Below are 21,911 nucleotides of genomic sequence, written 5' to 3'. Positions count from 1 at the left end.
TGCCAGAGCTAATTCAGCCCACAAGCTTCCCACCACTACGCTAGCACTACTAATCTAAATGGTTCCAAGTCGCCGAGCTTCTGTGTGCGTTAGTCACTATCCTGCAAGAATAGTGCATTAGAATTACGTAAATGCGAGTTATCAGATGACAAGATACTCTACCATCCCATTTGGGGTGATTCTCTCTTGCTAAATCAAGCCCCATTAAAATACAAGACATATTTTTTAGTGGGTCCCCGCTCCAACTCTCTGGCAAGGCTTTTCAGAGACACCATGGGGCAGGAGGAGATGGGAAAGATTTCTTTGCAATCCTAGATCCAAACCAGAATACATTCAGTCTCCCGATTTATTGCCACTTAGTAACTGGCAAAAAGCCTCTGCAACTTTCTCTCCGAAAGGCTTGTGGTACAGACAAGCCTTTTCTGTATATTCAGAGGAAGAGGAAAACCATTGACAGAAGTATAATGACACCTGACATGTTTTTAAAATCTTATATTAAGAACTTCCTTAAAATGAGACCTTCACAATTTTTTTTTATTTCAAATTAAGAATAGACAATTTGCATCTTTTCAAGATGGAGGTCTATGAATAGGCATAGCAGTTAAGAGTGTTTACCAGTAAATCAGCCCAAACCTATATTTTTGTCTTGCTAAAGGCTCCTGTATAAATTTCCCTTTTTAAAGTTATTGTTCCTGCAATAATCTGCAGACAAGCAGTGTGGGTGTCTGGGAACCTTACATGCAGGACCTATTTTGTTCCAAAACTGGGTTTGAGCTACTCAGAAGGTATTGATTTACCTTTAGTGCACAGGGGCTACAAGACACAGTTGCAGCTGTCAAGGCACAAACAGCCATTCTGCGTTAGTATGTTTTTTTGTAATGGCCTTGGCTACATAAAAAATAATACTCGTATGTGCTTGCAGTGAACGGGATAGCTCCTAGACTAGACTAAACATGGTAATGGCAGAATAAGTTTTGTTTTCAAGAGGGCTCAACTGATACCACACTGGACAAAAAGTGCTGCTGTGTGCAATCCATATATGCAGAACAAGGCAGGGCTAAGTGTTCACGTATTTATCTGAGAGGGGAAAAACAGATTGCCCCACAACTGCTAAGTTGCTCCCGATTCCTCCATGAGTAGGTATGTGGAGCTGTGCAGTAACTACTGCTGTACCTGAGAAAAAGTGTTCACTGTAGAATTGAAGTAGCCCCATGGTAAGTTTTGCACCAGCAGCTGGCGGAAGTCTTGTGGACTGGGATCCTATCAACGGAACGGAATGGAAGACACACTACTTTGGTGATTAATACCACGCCACCATGTGCTTGCCAGAACTGGTGGCTGTAGTCTTTAAGTAAGTAAATGCATTGGGACTTCAGCCAGCCTGGTTCATGTCTGCCTCTTTATGATGAGACTGCAAAAAAATGCCATGGTTGTAATATGAGCTAAAAGTGGCCAATGCCTTGGCTGAACTTGCGCCACTTGTAAGGTTCTTCTGAGTGCTCCTTTTCAGGCAGGTGAGGACAAGGGTCCAGGCGGACAGTGGTAGGCTCCAGGGATGTGTTCTCTCGCGCTGCCTTAAGCTCTTTGTTTACCTGCCAGAGAGATGCAGCACCATTTTACATGAAATGTCAGTGTAGATCTGGCTGCCTTCTGCAGCTTTGCAAAAAGCGCAAGAGACCACAACAGTTAAATCATAGTGTTGGAATGGACCTTAGAGTCACCCAGCAGCTGCTCTTCAGAATCCAGCTCTGTACTATGGGTTACTTCCAGCTCTGTACCATGGGTTTCGGGGGTCGTGCATGTACAGAAGCACTAAATCGTGCTTTGCACATGTGCAGAAGCGCCGAATCGCAACCCACACATGCACAGACGCGCCGCTGTGGGTTGCGAACGTGCATCCCGCACGGATCACGTTCGCAACCCGAGCATCCACTGTTTAAATATCTACTCCCAGTGCTCTGTTTAAATATCTACTCCCAGTGCTCACCAAACTCACTCAGTTTTTAACTGAATTCTGCTTCCTTGCCATTTCCTTCTTAGTTCTAACCCTCTAGAGCAATAGGGGGTGAGTCTGCTCCAGCTTCCACTTGACAGCTTTCTGATATTTGAGGACCACTGTTTCATTTCCTGATACTTCTCTTTTTCCAGGCCACTTGCCTGTCCACCAGACCAAGCAGAAAAGCCTGGCAGGATTATATTAATAATAGGCAGGTGCCTCAGTTGTACTGTGCTGCCTGTCCAGGCATTTTATTTATTAAATTTCTATGTCATACTTCAAGGATCATAGCCAGCCCTGGTCTTTTGAAGGCTGCATTCAGCTTGGCAAGTATGTGTCCCATTCTGGGCACTACAGGTTAAGGATGTCGACAAGCTGGAATGTGTGCAGAGGAGGGTAACCAAGATGATCAGTGGACTGCGAAACTAAGCCTTATGAGGAGCAGTTGAAGGAGCTGGGTATGTTTAGTCCAGAAAAGAGGAGACTGAGAAGTGATATGATAGCTATTCTTAAATATCTAAAGGACTGTCACATGGAGGATGGAGCAGGTTTGTTTTCTCCAGTTGCAGAGGGTAGGACCCAAACCTATGGATTAAAGTTACAAGAAAGAATATTCCAACTAAATATAAAGAGCTTTCTGAAAGTAAGAGTTAATTCAACAGTGGAGCAGACTCCACAGCTTTGCCCAAATCTAGACTGCCAACCAAGTCAGAGTAAAAATCTACATCTCCGTAATGTGAACCAAATGAATTATCTCAGCTGCACCAGAAAAGGTGCTTCCCACTGCCCTAGCAGGTTATGATTGCTGAGACACAGGAACACAGGGAGCAAAGCTACGACTGATTCACCTAACTCAATATTGCTTATGCTGACTGGCTATGACTCTCCAAGGGTCTCAGAGCTGTCTCCCAGCCCTAACTGGGGATGCTGGTGGTTGAACCTGCACTGCTGCTGAGCTACAGCCCTCACCATGTTAGATTTCTTCAGGCAGGTAGCCATCTTCTCATTCAGCCTTTTCTCTTCAGCAGCCGTTTCCTGCTTCCTCTTTTCCTCCTCTGGTGCTTCTAGCTCATCATTTTCAATGTAGAAATCTTTGGGAGAACTACTTCCTTCTGATTCTGAACTGTGGGAGGGTGGAAAAGGGCAGATAGCAAAACATAAGCTTTGTGGAGGAGGACATGCCAAAGGCAATAGCAAGGAAATGCAAAAATATTAGCACTGGCGGTTTCAGGCTACATGCTACCACATGCAGGCTGCACTTTGCAGCCACCAGCACTTACGACCTTTGAGAGCTAAAGGTTGTCTCCCAGTTGTTTAAAACGTCAGATCCTCAAGGATATAATCTTTCTTGAACATCCATTGCTTTCCTGTCTTCATTCATGCATCTTTGGTACCATTATGCCATTCCCCTCTCCTGGTGAGAGGGGCATAGACTAGACTAGAGGCCTTCTGGAAATCATAATCATAATATCATTTTTACTATGCTTTCAGGTGTTTTAATCACTTCACAAGCATATAGGTGCAATCTTTAAAACCACCCTCTAGGGCAGGTGTAGCCAGTGAAGCCCTCTGAATGTTGTTGGACTCCCATCATCCCTGACAACTGACCCATACTGGCAAGAGTTCATGGGAGTTGTAGTCCAACAACATTTGGCTGGGTAGAGCTTCTCTATTCCTGTAAAAACACTTACGGTGGTTGCCCCAAGGTAGATGAATTTTGGAATAAAATGTGGAGATATCTTTGATAACTGAACAAACCATTGCTCCATCTTTCTACCTAGCACCTTTGAGCCTGGTCAGTGGGTCCCAAAATGTTTTGGGCCACTGCCTCCTTGGTTCCATAAACTTATCTCTAGTGCCCCCTATCCCATAAATAACATTATCCAGAAGATTAGAACACAATAGGATTCAAAACAGTAACAATTAATTGCACATTTATTTGAATAAATGCATGTTTACTTGAATAAATCCAATTAAAACTATATAGTTTAATTAATTCAACATAATTTATTCACTTGATTCAGTGGTGCCAGCTTTTCAAGGTCTGATAGTCATTTACACCTCCAGCACTCCTTGCCACCCCCTTACCTTTTAGAGCCCCCACCCCCAGTAATCCCCACCCACCCAAGGGGAGACACCTCCCACTTTGGGAACCACGGCTGTAGATGGAAACAGAATGGGCTAGAAAAGTAAAAAAAACCCTCTCATCTCTTAGCAGCAGCCATGGGCTCCATTGCCAAATCCTGGAAGATAACAATTTCAATTGCTGGCACATTAGGGCAAACTGCCCTTCTTGAAAAGATATCTCATAAACCAAAAGAAATTAAGGACAGAACTTGAATGACAGATTTTTTTTACTATTGCACAAATACTGGGTGGCACTCAGTTGCGCAATGTCACCAATATATGTAAACAACTGGCTTGTCTGAGACTTTTTAGAACCTTTATTCCCAATAATGGATCTCACAGGTTGAGACTACTTTCATTTTTACACATCTTCGTTATTTGTAAAGGGAATCTTTGTATGAGTCAAAACTTTTATTATCCCTCTAGAGATATGCTGCATCTTTGTACATTTGTCCTTCCAGGCTGTGACGCTCCATGATTTGCATTTTTTGTTATTTGTTTTATTTCTTACCGTTATTGTTTGCACTTCTTAAAAAAATGAATAAAATGTGTGTGGGTTTTTAAGGGCGCCAGGTTGGCTACCCCCACTGTAAGGTTTCATGCCCCTCCCCACCCCATATTGGCAGATGGAGGGACTAAGGACAAGGGGACTGCACACAACGTGATCATACTGCAATCAGGAAAGAATCCTTTTTCTAGCAACAATGGCTCCTTTTGAGGTGGTCACTTGCACAGGGTGAAAATCACCCAAAGACACCAGTGGAGGAGCCTGGTTTTATGGCACCATGTTTGTGCTCACTGCAGTACCTTTTCTGGTTGGCTGAGGCCTCGAATATTGGGCAAGCTTTTAGCCTCCGGTCCAGAAGAGCTTTAGCAAGCTCTCCAATTTTACTGTCAAGGGCAGACTGTATGGGCTCTCCTGGAAACAAACTATTGGCCAGACTGTGGATCTGAAAAGGAAAAAAAGGGGGAAAGAAGAGAAGTGATTTCAACTGAATGGATTTTTTTTTTTTTTACTCTTATCCCTGGTGGCTATACAGTGCTTACAGCGTTCAATGCATTTCACATAGACTCATAGGTCTGGGGAGTTGGAAGGGACCCCAAGGATCATCTAGTCCAACCTCCTACAATGCAGGGATCTCAACTAAAGCATCCCTGAGAGATGGCCATCCAACCTCTATTTAAAAGCCTTCACTGAAGGAGAGCCTATTCAACTGTTGAACAGCTCTTGCCATAAGAAAATTGTTCCTAATGTTTAGTCGGAATCTCTCTTCTTGTAATTTGAATCCATTGGTTCAGGTCCTATCCTCCGGAGCAGGAGAAAACAAACTTTCCCCCTCTTCCATGTGACAGCTCTTGAGATATTTGAAGATGGCTATCCTATCTCGTCTCGGTCTCCTCTTCGCCAGGCTAAACGTACCCAAATCCCTCAACTGTTCCTCATGATGAGGCTTAGTTTCCAGACCCTCGATCATCCTAGTTGCTCTCCTCTGAGTATTTATTTATTTATTTATTAAATTTACAGTGGCACCTCTGGTTAAGAACTTAATTCATTCTGGAGGTCCGTTCTTAACCTGAAACTGTTCTTAACCTGAGGTACCTCCTGCTGCTGCTGCTGCGTTATTTTTGTTCTCATCCTGAAAGGGTGGGGTATAAATAGAATTATTATTATTATTATTATTATTATTATTATTATTATTATTATTATTATTGAATGCTGTGCTCAGGTAGAGGAAAGATTCCCTTCTCTATAGGCATATGGATGCAGCAAGCATTCTGAAATGATAGAAGACTGCTCAGGAACCCCAGGTACGTTTCATGGAGTTCCGTGTTTTAAAAAAAAGCAACAGCAATCAATTTTCCTTGCCTCCCCCATGCTTTACACCTTCCTGCTCACCTGCCCTTCGGTTTCCCCCCTCCCCTAATTTCCAGAGGCCTGTCCGAGGGCAGTGTAAGGTTGCCCCTGATTACAGGACTGGGTGAGGGGAGGCTTTGCATTAAGGCGTAATGAAGATGGCACTGTTATGCAGCAGGTACCTCCTCCCTTGTGGGGTCCAGTAGGAAGGCTGTAATAAGGTCCTCCTTGGCTCCCATCGTCTCCTGCAGAAACAGGCGGGTCTTGGCTCGGTGCATGTAATACCTCAGCTCACGTGGGTTATTCTCAATAGCCTGGGAGAAATATGCTTCGGCCTGTGGGTATCGACTGAAAGCAGGGAGAAAACACCTGTTGGCATATTGGCTTACTTTATTATAATTATTAAAGAAGAAGAAGAGTTTGGATTTGATATCCCGCCTTTCACTACCTTTAAGGAGTCCCAAAGCGGCTAACATTCTCCTTTCCCTTCCTCCCCCACAACAAACACTCTGTGAGGTGAGTGGGGCTGAGAGACTTCAAAGAAGTGTGACTGGCCCAAGGTAACCCAGCAGCTGCATGTGGAGGAGCGGAGACGCGAACCCAGTTCCCCAGATTACGAGACTACCGCTCTTAACCACTACACCACACTGGCTCTCTAAAGGCCTGGTTATAGAGGAACATTTTTGCCTGGTGCCTAAATATATGTAATGAAGACGTCAGGAGAGCCGCCCTGGGGAGAGCATTCCACAAATGGAAAGCTACTGCAGAAAAGGTGTGTTCTTGTGTTGCCACCCTTCGGATCTCTTGTCGAGGGGGGGGCACATGAAGAAGGGCCTCAGATCTCAGGGTCCAGGTCAGTTAATATGGGGAGAGTTCGTCCTTGAGGTACAGTGGTACCTCTGGTTGCGAATGGGATCCATTCCAGAGGCCCGTTTGCAACATGAAAAGCCCGCAACCTGAAGCACCGTATCTGCGCAGGTGCACGGTGCAATTTGGTGCTTGTGCGAAAGCGAGATTTAGCGTCTCTGCACATGCAAGAGCGGCGAAACCCGGAAGTAACCCTTTCCAGTACAGTCATAAGGTAAAGGTAAAGGGACCCCTGACCATTAGGTCCAGTCGTGACCGACTCTGGGGTTGCGGCGCTCATCTCACTTTATTGGCCGAGGGAGCCAGTGTTCCGGGTCATGTGGCCAGCATGACTAAGCCGCTTCTGGCGAACCACAGCAGCGCACAGAAACTTCCTGCTGGAGTGGTACCTATTTATCTACTTGTACCCCAGGAGCTTTCTGGTAAATGTGCCGTTTGCAGGGGCACCGCAAGATTACCTAAAGGATTCAGGGCACAGGCCCATGATAGAGATTTGCATAGCATATGCATGTGCTATATATTAGATGTTGTCTGAGCAACCAGTGCTGTGCTTTTCAGGGAAGAGGATCCTGGGTCCACCACCAAAGACCCTGGGTTGCCCCCTGCTGCATCCCGTCAACCTCAACATACCTCTCCCTGAACTCCTGCAGCCCCATCTCATCGTACAACCAAGCTGCGCGTTTCTGGAGGCTGGGGTCGAAAGGCTGTAAATCCAGGGCTTGCTGATAATCCGCCATTGCAAAATTCAGCTCACCCAGTTTAAGGAAGCAGTCTGAAGGAGAACAGCCAAGAATTCACCGGCAGCAAGCACAGGTTGTTTTCTTCTGTTATTTTAATTATTGGTTCATAAGGCGCTTTCAGCATACAGACACATACGCTGAGCTGTGGGGCTCAGTGGCAGAGCACCTGCTTTGCATGCAGAAAGCCGCAGGTTCAATCCCCTGCAGAGATGGTAAAGCCTGGACAACTGCTGCAAGTTTCTGCCTTGCAGCAAAGAAAAAGAGGACAGCTCCCTGCCCCAAAGATCTTACATGCCACAAATTCAATCCAGAGGAGATGAACCTCTTGTTCAAATCGGGCTCTATAGGGGGGGGGGCAGAATATTATAGAGGCGTACAGGTGGTGTAGAGCTTATTCAGTCAGAAGTAGAGCCTCTGATGAATGCCAGCTGCTTGGCAGGAGCGGGGGCATTTTTCATGCCCTGCTTGTGGGCTTTCTAGAGGCACCCAGCTAGCCACTTCGATGAGATGGACCTTTGGCCTGATGCAGCAGGATGATTCTCTCCAGATTCTTAGCTACTAAGCATGAGGAGAACTCAGAGATGTGCCTGCTGTCCTTGTATTTTATTTTATTTTATTATTTTATTTTATTTAATAACCAATTAAATTCTGTTTCATAGTAATCCAAACTGTGCTCCAAGGACTACATAATCCTTCAAGCTGCATACACATATTCTGCCAATGAAGCCTATCTGCACGATTTATTTTGCTTCTGCTTCCCCTGGAGTTGGAAGGCTCACTCCCCGGCTGCTGGGAATCTCATTTAGCCGAGGGCCCTGTCTGGAATCTGGCCTAACTCACAGAGTTTTTGTATTGAAATGGGATGGAAGCATAGCTTCCTCGAGCTCTTTGAAGGAAGGGTGATATAAAATGAATAATAATAATAAACCATTTCACACAATTTCAATGAAGTCTTTGCAGCCCTAACTTGCTCCATCAAAATTCAATGCTGAGCTACTCAGTGAGATCTAGCACCCAGAAAAACACTGCATTTTGGTGCTCCCACCCACATCTACACAGAACTAGAAAATATACACGAGCCCCTCACCTCCTCTGTTGACATAGAGCCCTTTCTCATTTTTCTCCCCTGTGATGGCTTTATTCAGGAGGAGCACTGCCTCTTCGTAGAAGCCTTTGTCATAGCAGTGTACCGCAAAGTCGTTATAGGTGAGGAGCACCTGCTTCTGGGCCTCCACGCAAACCTCGCTGCCATCCTCCTCTCTGCTGAGCTCCACGGCTCTGAGGTAATCGCCAATGGCTGCATCAAAGTCTCTCAGCCTTCTCATGATGTTTCCTCTGCCAAAGGGATCACAATAGTATATTTCCTTGGCAGAAGGGGCTGTGGCTCAGAGGCAGACCACCTGCTTTGCATGCAGAAGGTCCCAGGTTCAATCCCTGGCGTCTCCAAGCAGGATTCGGAAAGACTTGCTTTCTGAAAGCATGGAGAGCCTCTGCCAGTCAGTGAAGACAGTGCTGAGCTTGGTGAATCAAAAGTCTGTCTTGGTATACAGTCATTCCTCATGTTATGTCCGCTTCATGTTACGTTCTTTCAGGTTATGTCCCACGGCAACCCAGAAGTACAGGAAAGGGTTACTTCCGGGTTTCGCCGCTTGCGCATGCGCAGGCGTGCAAAATGACATCACGCGCATGCGCAGAAGTGGCAAATCGCAACCCATGCTTGCACGGACGTGCCGCTGTGGGTTGTGTTCTTTTCATCTTGCGAACGGGCCTCCGGAACGGATCCCGTTCGCAACCAGAGGTACCACTGTATAAGGCAAGTAAAAGGTGACATGACAGAAGATTATGCATGGCGTGGGGAAGGTGGATAGAGAAAAGTTTTTATCCCTCTCTCATAACATCAGAACTCATGGGAACCCAGAGAAGCTGAATGTTGGAAGACTTGGAACAGAGAAAATATGCAGCACATAGCTGTGGAACTCACTCCCACAGGAGGCAGTAATTAAACAAATTCATGGAGGATTAAACAAATTCATGGAGGAGGACTGATAGCCAGATGGCTCTGCTCTGCCTTCACAGCTAGAGGGAGCCATATTTCTGAACCCGTTGCTGGAAACCGGTTTCCCGCAGGCATCTGGTTGAGAACAGGCTGGACTAGGTGGGTCATTTGCCTAATCCTGCCAGGCTCTTATATTCCCAAGAATGGGGAAGGAAGGGTGCTGGAGGCTAGCAATGAGCTGGGAGCGGGAAAGAGCGCAAAGCAGAAGGAACAAGGAAGCTGCCTTATTCCAAGTGAATAACTCAGTGCCACTTACTCTGATTGGCAGCAGCAATCCAGGGTTTCAGACGGGTATTTTCCACTTCTGAAAAATCTACAGGGAGGTTAGGTATCAAGCTTTGTGTGAGCTGTTCCACCATATGGATCACTTGTGAGCCTACATTAAGCCACCAGGAAATGGCTATGGTTTGTCAGCTACACAAATAAAACAAAGACTGTTGAGGCTTTTGGGGGTGGGGCACACAACAAGGGTGCACATAATTATGCATGGTGCTGAGAAAATGGCGGAAGAAAGGCTTCTTCTTGCACCGTGGTTGGCTGCCTCTAATAATTTCAAGCCACAAAATGGAAGAGATTTCTGGCAGGGAAACCCTGAGAGGTCCAGGCCTTCAAACCGTGCTGAGATGGTGGTTACCTGAAGAGGCAGTAGTCTGCCTGCAAGGGGTTGTGCTCAATGGCCCTGTTGATTTTCAGCAGGGCTGCCTTCAGGTTTCCCTTCACTGCCTTGCTCACAGCTTGCTCCTTGAACTTCTGAGCCTCTTTCCTCAAGCGCTCCAGCATCAGCAGAGCTTCACTGTGCTCTGGGTCCAACTCAAGGGCATCTTGGAGGTTGTGGAAACAGAAGGTGACCTATGGAGAAGGCAGCATGCTATCTGGAACCTGGGCTCATCCAATAAAGAAGGTTTCTTCGCCAAACTCCATGGGGGGCGGGGAGGTCACAGAATTGTAGTGTTGGAAGGTACCTCAAAGGTCATCTAACCCAAACCCCTACAATGCAGGAATCTTAACTGACAAGATGCCCTGACAAATGGACACCCAACCTCTGCTTTAAAATCTCCAAAGAAGGAGAGTCCCACCTACCTTCCGAGAGAGTCCGTTTCACCATGGATTTAAAGCATAGCTAACAGACATCATTTCTCCCAAAGAATCCTGAGAACTGCAGTTCCTCCCCTCATAGAGCAACAATCCCCCGTACCCTCAACAAACCACAGTTCCCAGGATTCCTTGAGGGAAGTCATGTGCTTTAAATGTGTGTGGGATGTGCTTCAAATCTATGGTGCGGATCTACCCCATAGCTAAGACTACAGAATCTGTAGTCGCAGGAGGTGGTGATAACCACCAACTTAGAAGTTTCTAAATAAATTTATAAAACATGACCAGTTTATGGAAGACAAGCCTATCAGCAGCGACTAGCCACAAAATGGCACCTCCAAGATCATGGAGCCTCTAAATACCAGCTGTTGGCAGCGGGATAGGGATGGTGGTGGGGAACAACAGCAGGAGAGGGACTGTTGCATTCGTGTCCTGCTTAGCTGCAGTGGGAAACAGAAACCTGGACAAGGCAGGCCTCTGGGCTGATCCAGCTGGCTCTTCTTATGTTCTTCCCTGTTACTTACAGAGCCATAGAGAAGCAAGCAGAAATGGCACAGAAACTTAAAAAGTGGCCTTAGACCTGGTCAGTAATTGTCCTTGCAGCCCAGGGGTGGGGAACCTCAGGAACCTCTCTTTCTCTGGCCCTCAGAACTCCCCCAATGCCTTTACACTCTTTGCTTGGCTGTAAAGTGTCCCTGTACTCTAATAAGTCCTTGCCTGGGTGGAGGATACAGAGTAATGGAGGGTGGGGCAGGGGTGAGTATGTGTAGTGAATGGGTATTTACAGCTCTACAGTCATATCTCGTGTTGCGTTTGCTTCATAATACGTTTTTTCAGGTTGTGTCCCGTGGCAACCCGGAAGTACCGGAAAGGGTTACTTCCAGGTTTCGCCGCTTGCGCATGCGCAGACGCACAAAATGACATCACGCGCATGCGCAGACACGGCAAATTGCGACCCGCAGATGCACAGACGCAGGTTGCATTCCTTTCAGGTTGCGAACGGGCCTCTGGAATGGACCCCGTTCACAACCAGAGGTACCACTGTATTCAATTTTGCCACCCACCAGTATTGCATGGACCTTGAAAGGCTCCCCACAAAAGAATGTGGCCCTCAGGCTTGAAGGGATACCCCAACCCTTCTATCACCCATTATCATCTAATCCAGGGGTTCCCAAAGTGGACTGTGGACAACTAGTGGCCCGTGAGCTTCATGCAGGTAGGCAGTGGAAGAGCGTGGCCAGGTGTGCATGCAAAGAACAGCGGGTGCACCAGCTGCTCAGGGCAATAGGTTGACAGAACATTTGAAAGCAGCAGAGTCAATACATGGGAGCAAGGCAAGCAGAGAAAGGGGAAGAAGTAATGTGGGAATCATTGGTTCACGCTGATTTTAATTGCATTTTTTTTGCTTCTTTTATTTCCTATTATATTAACATTCAAATTCTGTTTTTTAAAAACATGCTTGCATTTAGCACAGTGCATTTTAATTGCTAAACGGCCTAGGGCCCTTGTACCTACGGGACCTACCTACAGGACGGCCTCTCCCGGTCTGCCCCACGGAGAGCCTCAAGGTCCATAAATAGCAACACCCTAGTGGTCCAGGGCCCTAAGGAAGTTAGATTAGCTTCAACCAGAGCCAGGGCCTTTTCAACACTGGCTCCAGCCTGGTGGAACGCTCTGTCTCATGAGACCAGGGCCCTGCGGGATCTGATCTCTTTCCGCAGGGCCTGTAAGACAGAGTTGTTCCGCCTGGCCTTTGGCTTGGAATCAGTTTGATTCCCCCCCCCCTTTCTTTTTTCCTTTCGCCTCCTGTGATGAGACTGAATTTTAATGTTTTGATGTTTTACTGTTGTATTTTAATCTTGTTTTTAAAGTTGTATTTCAATCAACTTGTTTTTATTATTGGTTGTTAGCCGCCCTGAGCCCAGTCTTGGCTGGGGAGGGCGGAGTATAAATAAAAGTTATTATTATTAAACATAAGGCAGAAAAATAGTTAAGTGGTCTTCCAAGACCCGGGGAGTGGGGCTGGGAGCTCTTCCATCACCTTCTCCTCCACCTGGTCATAGCTTGCAAATGAAAACCAACCTGGCCAGCTCTTTACCTTTCCAAAGCACTGATAGAGTCGAGCCCTCAGGACAAAGAGATCTGGATTCTTTCTCTCCTGAGCAACTTCTTCATTGACCATCTGAAGGCAATCATTGTATTTTTTCAGGGCAGCGAGGCAGGCAATGCTAGCGAAAGAGAAAGGCAGAGCAAAGCCATGAATCTCAACCTGTGTGCTCACAGGGTTCTGCAAAGGTCACCTGGCCTGCTGAGGAAGAATGGAAGGAGGAGGCAGGGGGGGGGACACAGACCCTGAAGGCATGGACCTCATTAGAGGAACCACACCTATAAATTGGAGCTTTCCTTCTAAAGCATGTGGCATGTTTGAATAATTGGGGTGAGGGAAGAGATCAAGATCAGAACAGCAATGGTGGGAGGTAATGGTTTTTTTAAAAAATCCCCTCCACTACCCCTTACAGGAGCCCCACCCAGATCACTGGGACCATCTCAGTTATTTACTATTTTTCTTTTTTAAAGCACAGTTGCCTCTTGGTTAGATTTCTGCAACACTTGCTTTATATGTGGGGATGCCCCTGGAGATGGTTCGGAAACTTCAGCTGGTACAGAATTCAGTGGCCAGGTTACTCCCCAGCGCAAGATGTTTTAAGCATATAATGCCAATCCTGGCCCCTGGCCCGATGGCTCTGACTGCAGTGGCATTTGTGGAACACTTTCATCTCTTTAGGCACCAGGCAAAAACGTTTCTCTTCAACCTGGCTAATTAAGCAACATATGGCCTTTTAAACTGTGGAGGGAGAGTATTGTTTTGTTTGTTGTTATGCTATTTATTTGTTTGTTTTGTTTTTATACTGTAAACAGCCCTGTGCTCTTGGGTGAAGGGCAGTATAGAAATTTAATAAATAATTAATAATTTCACAAATAGCGCCGTGTCTAGATGGGGCCCTGAAAAGTAGGCCTCAGTTACTACTGTAACAAAAATGCTCCCTTGCCCCTGGCGTGGCAACAGGTCCCCTTGAGGTGATAAAAATGTGGCTCTCAAGAGGGACCTCTTGCACTCTAATTTACTGTTTCCTCTCTGGAGGAAGAAAGACTTTGAAAGTGGATTTGTTTTTTGTCTGCAATAAACCAGGGATAGCTAACATAGCGCTCTCCTAGGGCGAGGGGACTTGGGAGTCCACAACATCTAGAAGACACCAGGTTGGCTCAACCTGTAATGATCTGTTAAAATTCCAGACTAATAGAATACTTTGTTAAAAAAGAAAAGCCTTCATTGTTCAATCATCCTAAATTTAGTGCACACTTGCCTTTGCCAATCTGGTGCCCTCCAGGGCCTGTTGGGACTTATAGTCCAAAACATCTGGAGGGCACCAGGTTGGCAAAGGCTAGTAGTATACAGTGTGCAGTGTTGTGCCAGATGAGACTGAGACCCACCATTGTTCTTGAAACTCTTCTGCTTCCAAATGTGTATAGTGGTACCTCGGGTTACATACGCTTCAGGTTACAGACTCCACTAACCCAGAAATAGTACCTCGGGTTAAGAACTTTGCTTCAGGATGAGAACAGAAATCGGGCTCTGGCGGCGCGGCAGCAGCAGGAGGCCCCATTAGCTAAAGTGGTGCCCCAGGTTAAGAACAGTTTCAGGGTAAGTACGGACCTCCGGAATGAATTACCGTATTTTTCGCACCATAGGACGCACTTTTTCCCCTCCAAAAATGAAGGGGAAATGTGTGTGCGTCCTATGGTGCGAATGCAGGCTTTCGCTGAAGCCTGGAGAGCGAGAGGCATCAGTGCGCACCGACCCCTCTCGCTCTCCAGGCTTCAGGAAGCTATCCGCAAGCCTTGCAAGCCCGGCGGGAGTTCCCGCGGGCTCACAAGGCTTGCGGGCAGCAGCCTGCAGCCCCGGCGAGTGTCCGCAAGCCTTGCGCGCCCGGCGGGAGCGTGCGAGGCTTGGCGCGGCAACCTATTGCCCGAAGCACGGGGAGCCCTCCGGAGGGCTCCCCGTGCTTCGGGCGAGTGTCTGCAAGCCTTGCGCGCCCAGTGGGAGGTCCCGACGGGCGCGCGAGGCTTGGGGCGGCAGCCTGTCGCCCGAAGCACAGGGAGCCCTCCGGAGGGCTCTCCGTGCTTCGGGCGAGTGTCTGCAAGGCTTGGGGCGGCAGCCGCGGCTGGGGGGGGATTAATTTTTTTTTATTCATTCCCCCCCCCCAAAAAAAGAGGTGCGTCCTATGGGCCGGTGCGCCCTATAGAACGAAAAATACGGTAAGTTCTTAACCTGAGGTACCACTGTATATCTTTTTTTCTGTTGCAAACCCAGTGTTACCTCCTCATGCGATAAAGCTTATTCTGAGGCTGAAGTTCCGAGGCACGAGTGAAGGATTCGAGAGCGTCCAGATAGGCACTCTGCTCATACAGACACTGGCCCTGAAAAAAAAAAAAAAAAAAATAATAATAATAATAATAATAATAATAATAATAATAATAATTTTATTTATACCCCACCCTCCCCAGCCAAGACTGGTTTCAGGGTGGCTAACAACCAATAATAAAAACAAGTTGATTGAAATACAACTTAAAAACAAGATTAAAATACAACATTAAAACAATTAAAACATTAAAGTGCAGCCTCATCACAGGAGGAGAAAGGAAAAAACGGGGGGGGGGGGGAGGGAATCAAATTGATTCTAAGCCAAAGGCCAGGTGGAACAATTCTGTCTTACAGGCCCTGCGGAAAGAAATCGGATCCCGCAAAAAACCAGAACCATCATAAAATTATGGAATAAGTAGCCGACACAGCCCAGGACATTCAGCTCCCTGAAGTAGGGTGGCATATTGTACAAGGTAGGCCTCTTGCCCCCAAGTGTGGGTACATCGTACACATGTTAATCTGGCACTTGAGGCAAAAAAACAAATAAGTCCCCTGATGTCTGACCCCATCCTTGACAGTAACAATACATTAATAATAAATTAAATAACAAAACAACCCGCTGCCCTTTCAATTCAGGCAGAATCAGCTGCCTGAGGAGGCTGCCTCACTCCAGCTAATGGTAGGGTGAAAGGAACAGGAATCGTGCCGTAGTCCACTAATTTTTCATAGAAGCACAGAATCTTAGAGTTGGAAGGGACCACAAAGGTCATGTAGTCCAACTCCCTGCAATGCATGACTCTTTTGCCCAACATGGGAAGCAAACCCACGACCCTGAGATTAAGAGTCTCATCTCTGCTTAAACCTATACCCTCCCTTGGTTCCACCTACTAGGTGCCCAAAGCTGTTAATGAAAACAATAAATAAGTACAACCTAACAAATAACACAATGTGGCGAGGTGTAGTGGTTAGAGCACTGGGCTATGATGGGCAGAATCAAGTTCAAATCCCTACTAGGCCCTGAAGCAGGCTGGGTAATCTTGGGCCAGTAGTCATCTATCAACCAAATCTACCTCACAAGGTTTTTTTGAGGCGATTTTTGGCTTTTCATAGACTTTTACTATGAAATTAACAGGAACTGTGAGATAGAGTCAGCACAGTCAAAAGAATGTTGCTTCTTCACACAGCACACACTTAAAACTGTGAACTTCATTGCCATGAGATGTGGTGGGAGCCACCAACTTGTTGTTTAGTCGATAAGTCGTGTCCGACTCTACGTGACCCCGTGGACCAAAGCACGCCAGGCACTCCTGTCTTCCACTGCCTCCATGCGCCAAAAGTGGTTTAGTCATGTTGGCCACATGACCCAGAAAAGCTGGCTTCCTTGCCAAAAAGTGAAAATCTGGACACAAAAATCTACACTTCCGACATGGGTTGCCATACGCCCAGGCACTGTTACAGAAGACAGAATCCTGGGTATGTCTGGGAAATTCCAGGTGTATGACAAGCCTAAATTAGAGTTTACCTTACTGTGGCATATGTAGCTTCAACACTGAACCTGAGTTCCAGCATGGAAGAAAGGCAGGATGCAAATATCAGAAAATAAGTAGTATTACACAATATTACAGTCCCCAGAAATAAACAATATTACCGCCCCCAGAAATGAAAAGCATGGTATCAAAAACTCTGTGGATTCTCTATTGATTATATTCAGATCCAAAATCAAACACAGGATACACACACACACACACACACACAATTTAAACCTCACAATGACCTGGCAAGGGAAGTGTAAATGATGAACACCAGCCAGCACAATGGAACCCAGTTAGCTTCATGTCTGAAGCTAGAATTTGAAATCACATTTCCCCGGCTCACTGGGCAACTCTGCTTTTGCATGTGAAACAGCTTCATCTAACAAGCCTTTTGTCAAACCACAAATATATGATTCCCTCAGTGGGTGGGGGAAACCAATAGTGTGATGCTGGTATACATTTGTAGGAGGGGACGCAGAGATGTGGCAGGGAAGCACTGAGCAAGCTGGGGAGGGATGCTGATCTTTATCTGTTTACCTGGAGGTGAAAAACGAAAGCAAAGCGGCATCCGATGTCCTCCTGATGTGATGACACTATATAGGCCTTCTGGAGGTGTAATGCAGCAGACTGGAAGTCGCAGAGCTGGAGAAGAGCTTCTGCCTTCTTCTCATACAGTTCTACCTGCAGAAAAGGACTGTCTGTGGCGACAAAATGCCCCTACCCTTCCAGATACAACACACAAACCAAGGGTAGCCACATCTGTCCTGCTTTTCCCAACTCCTCCCCAATGCCGGACTGGAAGGAACACAAGGCTCGGCCTTTTTCCTGGCAGGCGCTTCTCCCTCCCAGAAAGGGAAGGTTACCTAGGAGCTCTTGTCTTAAGAGACTTCTCGGGAGCAACCTCTCTTTTCAGCAACTGGGCTGCATGCCAATTTGGTCTAGGCAAGGCCAAATTTAGGGCAGTGCAGGTGGTTCCCCATGCACAGGGTGCCAGGTTGAGGGGGTGCAAAATTGAAAAGATCTATAATTGAGAAGATCTATTTGGGGGTGCCAAATTTTGGCTCCTCACATGGCACAATATTACGAAAGATTACAAAAGTCCGCTCCTGGTCTGGGCAACCTGGGACAGATTCAGCAAGTTTTGCAGCAAGGGTGGAGAGCGTCAGGCCACGTCCACCCAGCCCAGAATTATCTACTGTGGATGGCTCCCTTGGCACATCAGCAGGTAGCCTTATCAAGGAGAAGAAGACTACCAATGGCTACTAGCTACAGTGGATGTATATTAGAGGCAGAAGACCTCCAAATGTCAGCTGCTGGAACTCACAAGTGAGGAGAGTGCTGTTGTGATCATGTTCTGCTCATGGACTTCTAAGAGGAACCCCATTCAATGCTGTGGGGAGGAGGATGCTGGACCAGATGGACCTCTGGTCTGATCCAGCACGGTTCTTATGTTCAGTAGATGGTCTTGTCAGCCTGAACAATTCTCAACTCTACCTTATTACCTTGTTAGGATCCAGGTTAAGGGCTTTGGTATAGCAGGTGATAGCGTTTTCCCACTCCCTCTGAGAGAAGTATTCTTCGCCTTTATTGCAACTATAGACGCAAAAAAGAGAGAAAGCCACTGTTGTTAGCACCAGCAACACAGCAGCAGCAACACACCACCCACTTCTTGACTAGAAGCCATCTTGAAGAGCCTGAAAAGAACTATAGTCTGCTTCAGCCATAAAGCTATTCAGTAATCTCTGTGACTCAATCTATATTAGAGGTGAGGAACATATAGCCCTCTAGATCTGGGGTTGTCAACCTGGTCCCTACTGCCCACTAGTGGGCGTTTCAGGATTCTAGGTGGGCAGTAGGGGGTTCTACGGCACAAGCTGAATCCTTCCATCGAGCACTGGTGGGCGGTAAGGAAATTTTACATCAAGAAAGATGCATTAGTGGGTGGTAAGTATAAAAAGATTGACTACTCCTGCTCCAGATGTTGCTGGAATGTAACTCTCATCATCTCTGGTCAATGGCCATGTTGGCTGTGGCTGATGGGATGCAGAATCCCAACGACATGGTTAAAGCTCCTACTGTAGCCCTCTGTGTATTTTTGGACTATGAACTCCCATCTTCCTAGCCTTCTAGCTGTGCCAGCTAAAGCTGATGGGAGTCCAGCATCATCTAGAGGGCACCAGGTTGGGGACAGCTGGATCAGTCTGTCCGGTTAGCACTGGGAAGGCTGAGTGACCTGGGACTAGTCACCACCTTTCTGCCTAGTCTACTTCACAGGGATTTTGCAAGGCAAAAGCAGAGGAATGGTGAAAAGAAACCATGCAAGCTACCTTGAACAACCCGGAAGAAAGTTGTAATTAATTAAATAAAATCGCACCAATCCATAGTCAACATAAACCATGGTTTAGAAACAGACTGCAAACAATTGTTTCTGATTCTAGTTTGCCTGCTGACTGCAAACTATAATTTGGTGTTGTGCCCAAACTAAACCACGTATAAAGGAGGGGCTTCTATCTGCTTGGGTAAAACTTGGGAGTAATTTAGTTTAAACGTGAGAACACCACGGGCTATTATGGAGAATGGGCGACAGCACTCACTGCTCATCTATTTTGTTCTGCAGGATCCCTTCAAAAGTCCCCACTTTGTTGGGGTTCTTAACATGTTGCAAGGTCTTAGCAGCCCCAAAAATGCGACTGATCTTTCTCTGCCGGGCTTCCTCAAGCTTCTCTTCAGTGACTGCAGTAGGGAAGAACTCCAAGTAGACTGTTGACATCTTCACTTCCTGTAGGAGAAAGAACCACCACAAAATGAATGAAGCAACCTGGGAGACTGCCTTACACCAAGGCAGCCCATGGTCCATCTAGCTCAGTAATGTCTACACTGACTGGCAGCAGTTCTCCAGGGATCTGGATAAGGGTCACTCCCAGCCATTTGCGTAGCCAGGGGGGCAATCAAGTAAACAAACAAAAATACATAACTAACTGACCAATTGCATCACAGATAACTCGGTTCTGCCCCATCCTAACAGAAATCCTGGCTATGCCCATGCTCCCAAACTCACCTGGAGATGCCAAAGATTGAATCTGGGACCTTTCTGCATGACTGCAGGATGGAACACCATTCTTTTGGGTCTCTCATCTACTCCAGTGCCTCCCCAGCTGCCCTCTGCTAGCTTGCTGTTTGCTTCTGTCTCACCTTCACCTCCTGTGCCTCTTTCTCGTTCTCCTCCTCCTCCTCATCCCACTCCATCGTGCCTGCCTCCTGGATCTCCAAGTCCTCCGGTTGCTAAGCAAACACAAAAGAAAACAACCCTTCAGGTGCTGCTGTTCCTAGAACTGCCACTAGGGAGAGCCAGATAAGAATCCGAGCATCCTCACGTCTTTCTAGGTGATCTGAGGTTGTGTGAATATGCTTTGCTACAAATGCACAAAGACCGTTGATCCGCTTTCCTTCCTTCCTTCTTTCTTTTTCTTTCTTTTCTCTTTCTCTCTGTCACACCCACCCACAACCACATGTTAGAAAGTCCCTGATCTCCCAAGCATTAGGTCTTGTGTGTGTCCTGACTCGATTTGCAGTATGAGACGGTGGTAATTATAATCCTTTGTTTTGTTTGCTAATTTTGGGCTGGGGGGGGAATCTGCCCTGCCTTTTCGTAACAATGAAAAACGGTTTTCCAGTTGTCCTGTGCTATCTAGGCGTGGGCCCAATTGGTTTTGCGTTACCCCTGGAAAACCTGCATTTGACCACTGACTTGGACCAAACAGCCATCTGTGGAAGACCCAATTGCTGTAAAATGCAGGTTTTCCTGGGGAAAGCGCTGGGACTAAAAACAAAACAAAACCACTTGGATGTGGAGTTTTAAAGCATGGGTCTGTGCCTAGAAACACGGCACAAAAGAAAGTCTGAATGAGCCCTCAGTTTTGTCTCTCTACCATTTTCAGATAGGGGGCTTAGTAACTGTTGATAGTCTTATCGTTTCATGGATTTGTCCAGGCCCCTTTAAAAGGTTTGATTTTTAGCCCTCACATCTTGCCTCGGTGAGTTCCACAGTGCCTTCCTTGGCTGTACGGCGCAGCTTGATTTTTTCTGGGGGTACTCAAGAATACCCATTTTTCTATTAAAAAAAAGCACTGTTTATCATTAACATTTACATGCCACAAATCCTACATAATTAAAAAAGGTGGTTAGATTTGCCACGTAACTTTTTGTTGCTTTTAATTATCTTGCAATCAACAGAGACAAGGTCTCATCTTCCACCAGCACTTCCTGGCTGCATCTCTCAGTTTTGCACCTGGAAACTGCTTCGCCCTTCCAGGTGTTACTGGGCCCTAAAAGCATCACATCCACGCCATACATTGAAAGCACTCTCATCCCACAGTGGCTATGATAGTGCTAGCCCAAAAGTAGAAAAGCAGCATGATACCAACTAAAGAAGAATGGCAAGACAAATGTATGGATTACGCTGAAACGGCCAAATTAACTGAGAGATTAAAAGATAAAGATAACAGATACTTCAAAAAGGAGTGGGAACCAATTACCATGTATTTACAGAAATAAAAAGGGGGGGGAGGGGAAAAATAATGTATTTGATTACTTGGATTGATAATTGTTATGTTGATATTGTTTAATAAAAAATATTTTAAAAAGAAAAAAAAGAAATAAGCTCATTAGCAGGATTTGACTAAACACTTACAATTACTAAACAGAATAAAGAAAGGATCTAATTTAGAGAATACAATATTAAGATATAACCAAAAAGCAGGGGAAATTATTATGCAACAAACCAGAAGAGGAAATTGAGGGAAGTCGTAGCGGGGAGGGGGCTGTTTGGGTTTGTGTTTATATTTGAGATGATGCTATTGTGATGAAGATAAAAATGTAAACATCAATAAAAACTATTTTTTAAAAAAGCAGTCTCATTCCACTTTTAACAGTCGTGGCGTCCCACAAAGAATCCTGGGAACCGCGGTCTGTTAAGGGTACTGACCTTGCAGACATACAGATTCCAACAACCTTTAAAAAAACTTCCAAAGATTCTGCATGTCTGTTAAAAGCGGTGGTATAAAGGTCGCTTGTGGGAGTTTTCGCCCACAAGAAAGATGGTGTAGCGCTCTTCAAAGCCCACCTAGTGACGTATTCACGCCCGGACTTCTGCGATAGGTCGCAGCCGTGGGTGACGTCACACTGACAAATGTAGGCGGTGAGCCGGCGTTCTCCTCAGAGTGA

General features: G+C 46.3%; 1 protein-coding gene across 4 annotated transcripts; it reads right to left on the bottom strand.

Annotated features, from left to right (window-relative positions):
* Positions 1-513: 513 nt before the first annotated feature.
* On the bottom strand, positions 514-21,901 carry TTC16 (tetratricopeptide repeat domain 16). Of its 4 annotated transcripts, XM_053373363.1 has the most exons (14): positions 21,673-21,722; positions 19,881-19,970; positions 19,283-19,467; positions 18,191-18,281; positions 17,226-17,369; positions 15,112-15,212; positions 12,832-12,961; positions 10,276-10,490; positions 8,673-8,920; positions 7,476-7,617; positions 6,161-6,326; positions 4,931-5,073; positions 2,966-3,119; positions 514-1,592 (listed from the first exon to the last, which is right to left on the bottom strand). In XM_053373363.1, exons 2-14 carry the CDS (start codon positions 19,932-19,934, stop codon positions 1,443-1,445), a joined length of 1,923 nt encoding a protein of 640 aa, XP_053229338.1. In that variant the 5' UTR covers positions 19,935-19,970; positions 21,673-21,722; the 3' UTR covers positions 514-1,442. The 4 variants fall into 4 exon arrangements, with proteins under 4 accessions (XP_053229338.1, XP_053229340.1, XP_053229339.1 ...); XM_053373365.1 differs by lacking the exons at positions 19,881-19,970; positions 21,673-21,722 and adding an exon at positions 21,811-21,901; XM_053373364.1 differs by lacking the exon at positions 19,881-19,970 and having other exon boundaries at positions 21,673-21,697.
* Positions 21,902-21,911: the final 10 nt, after the last annotated feature.

The sequence above is a fragment of the Podarcis raffonei genome, chromosome Z, assembly GCF_027172205.1.
Source record: "Podarcis raffonei isolate rPodRaf1 chromosome Z, rPodRaf1.pri, whole genome shotgun sequence".
Classification (NCBI taxonomy): Eukaryota; Metazoa; Chordata; class Lepidosauria; order Squamata; family Lacertidae; genus Podarcis; species Podarcis raffonei.
This window is presented reverse-complemented; position numbering and strand designations above follow the sequence as displayed.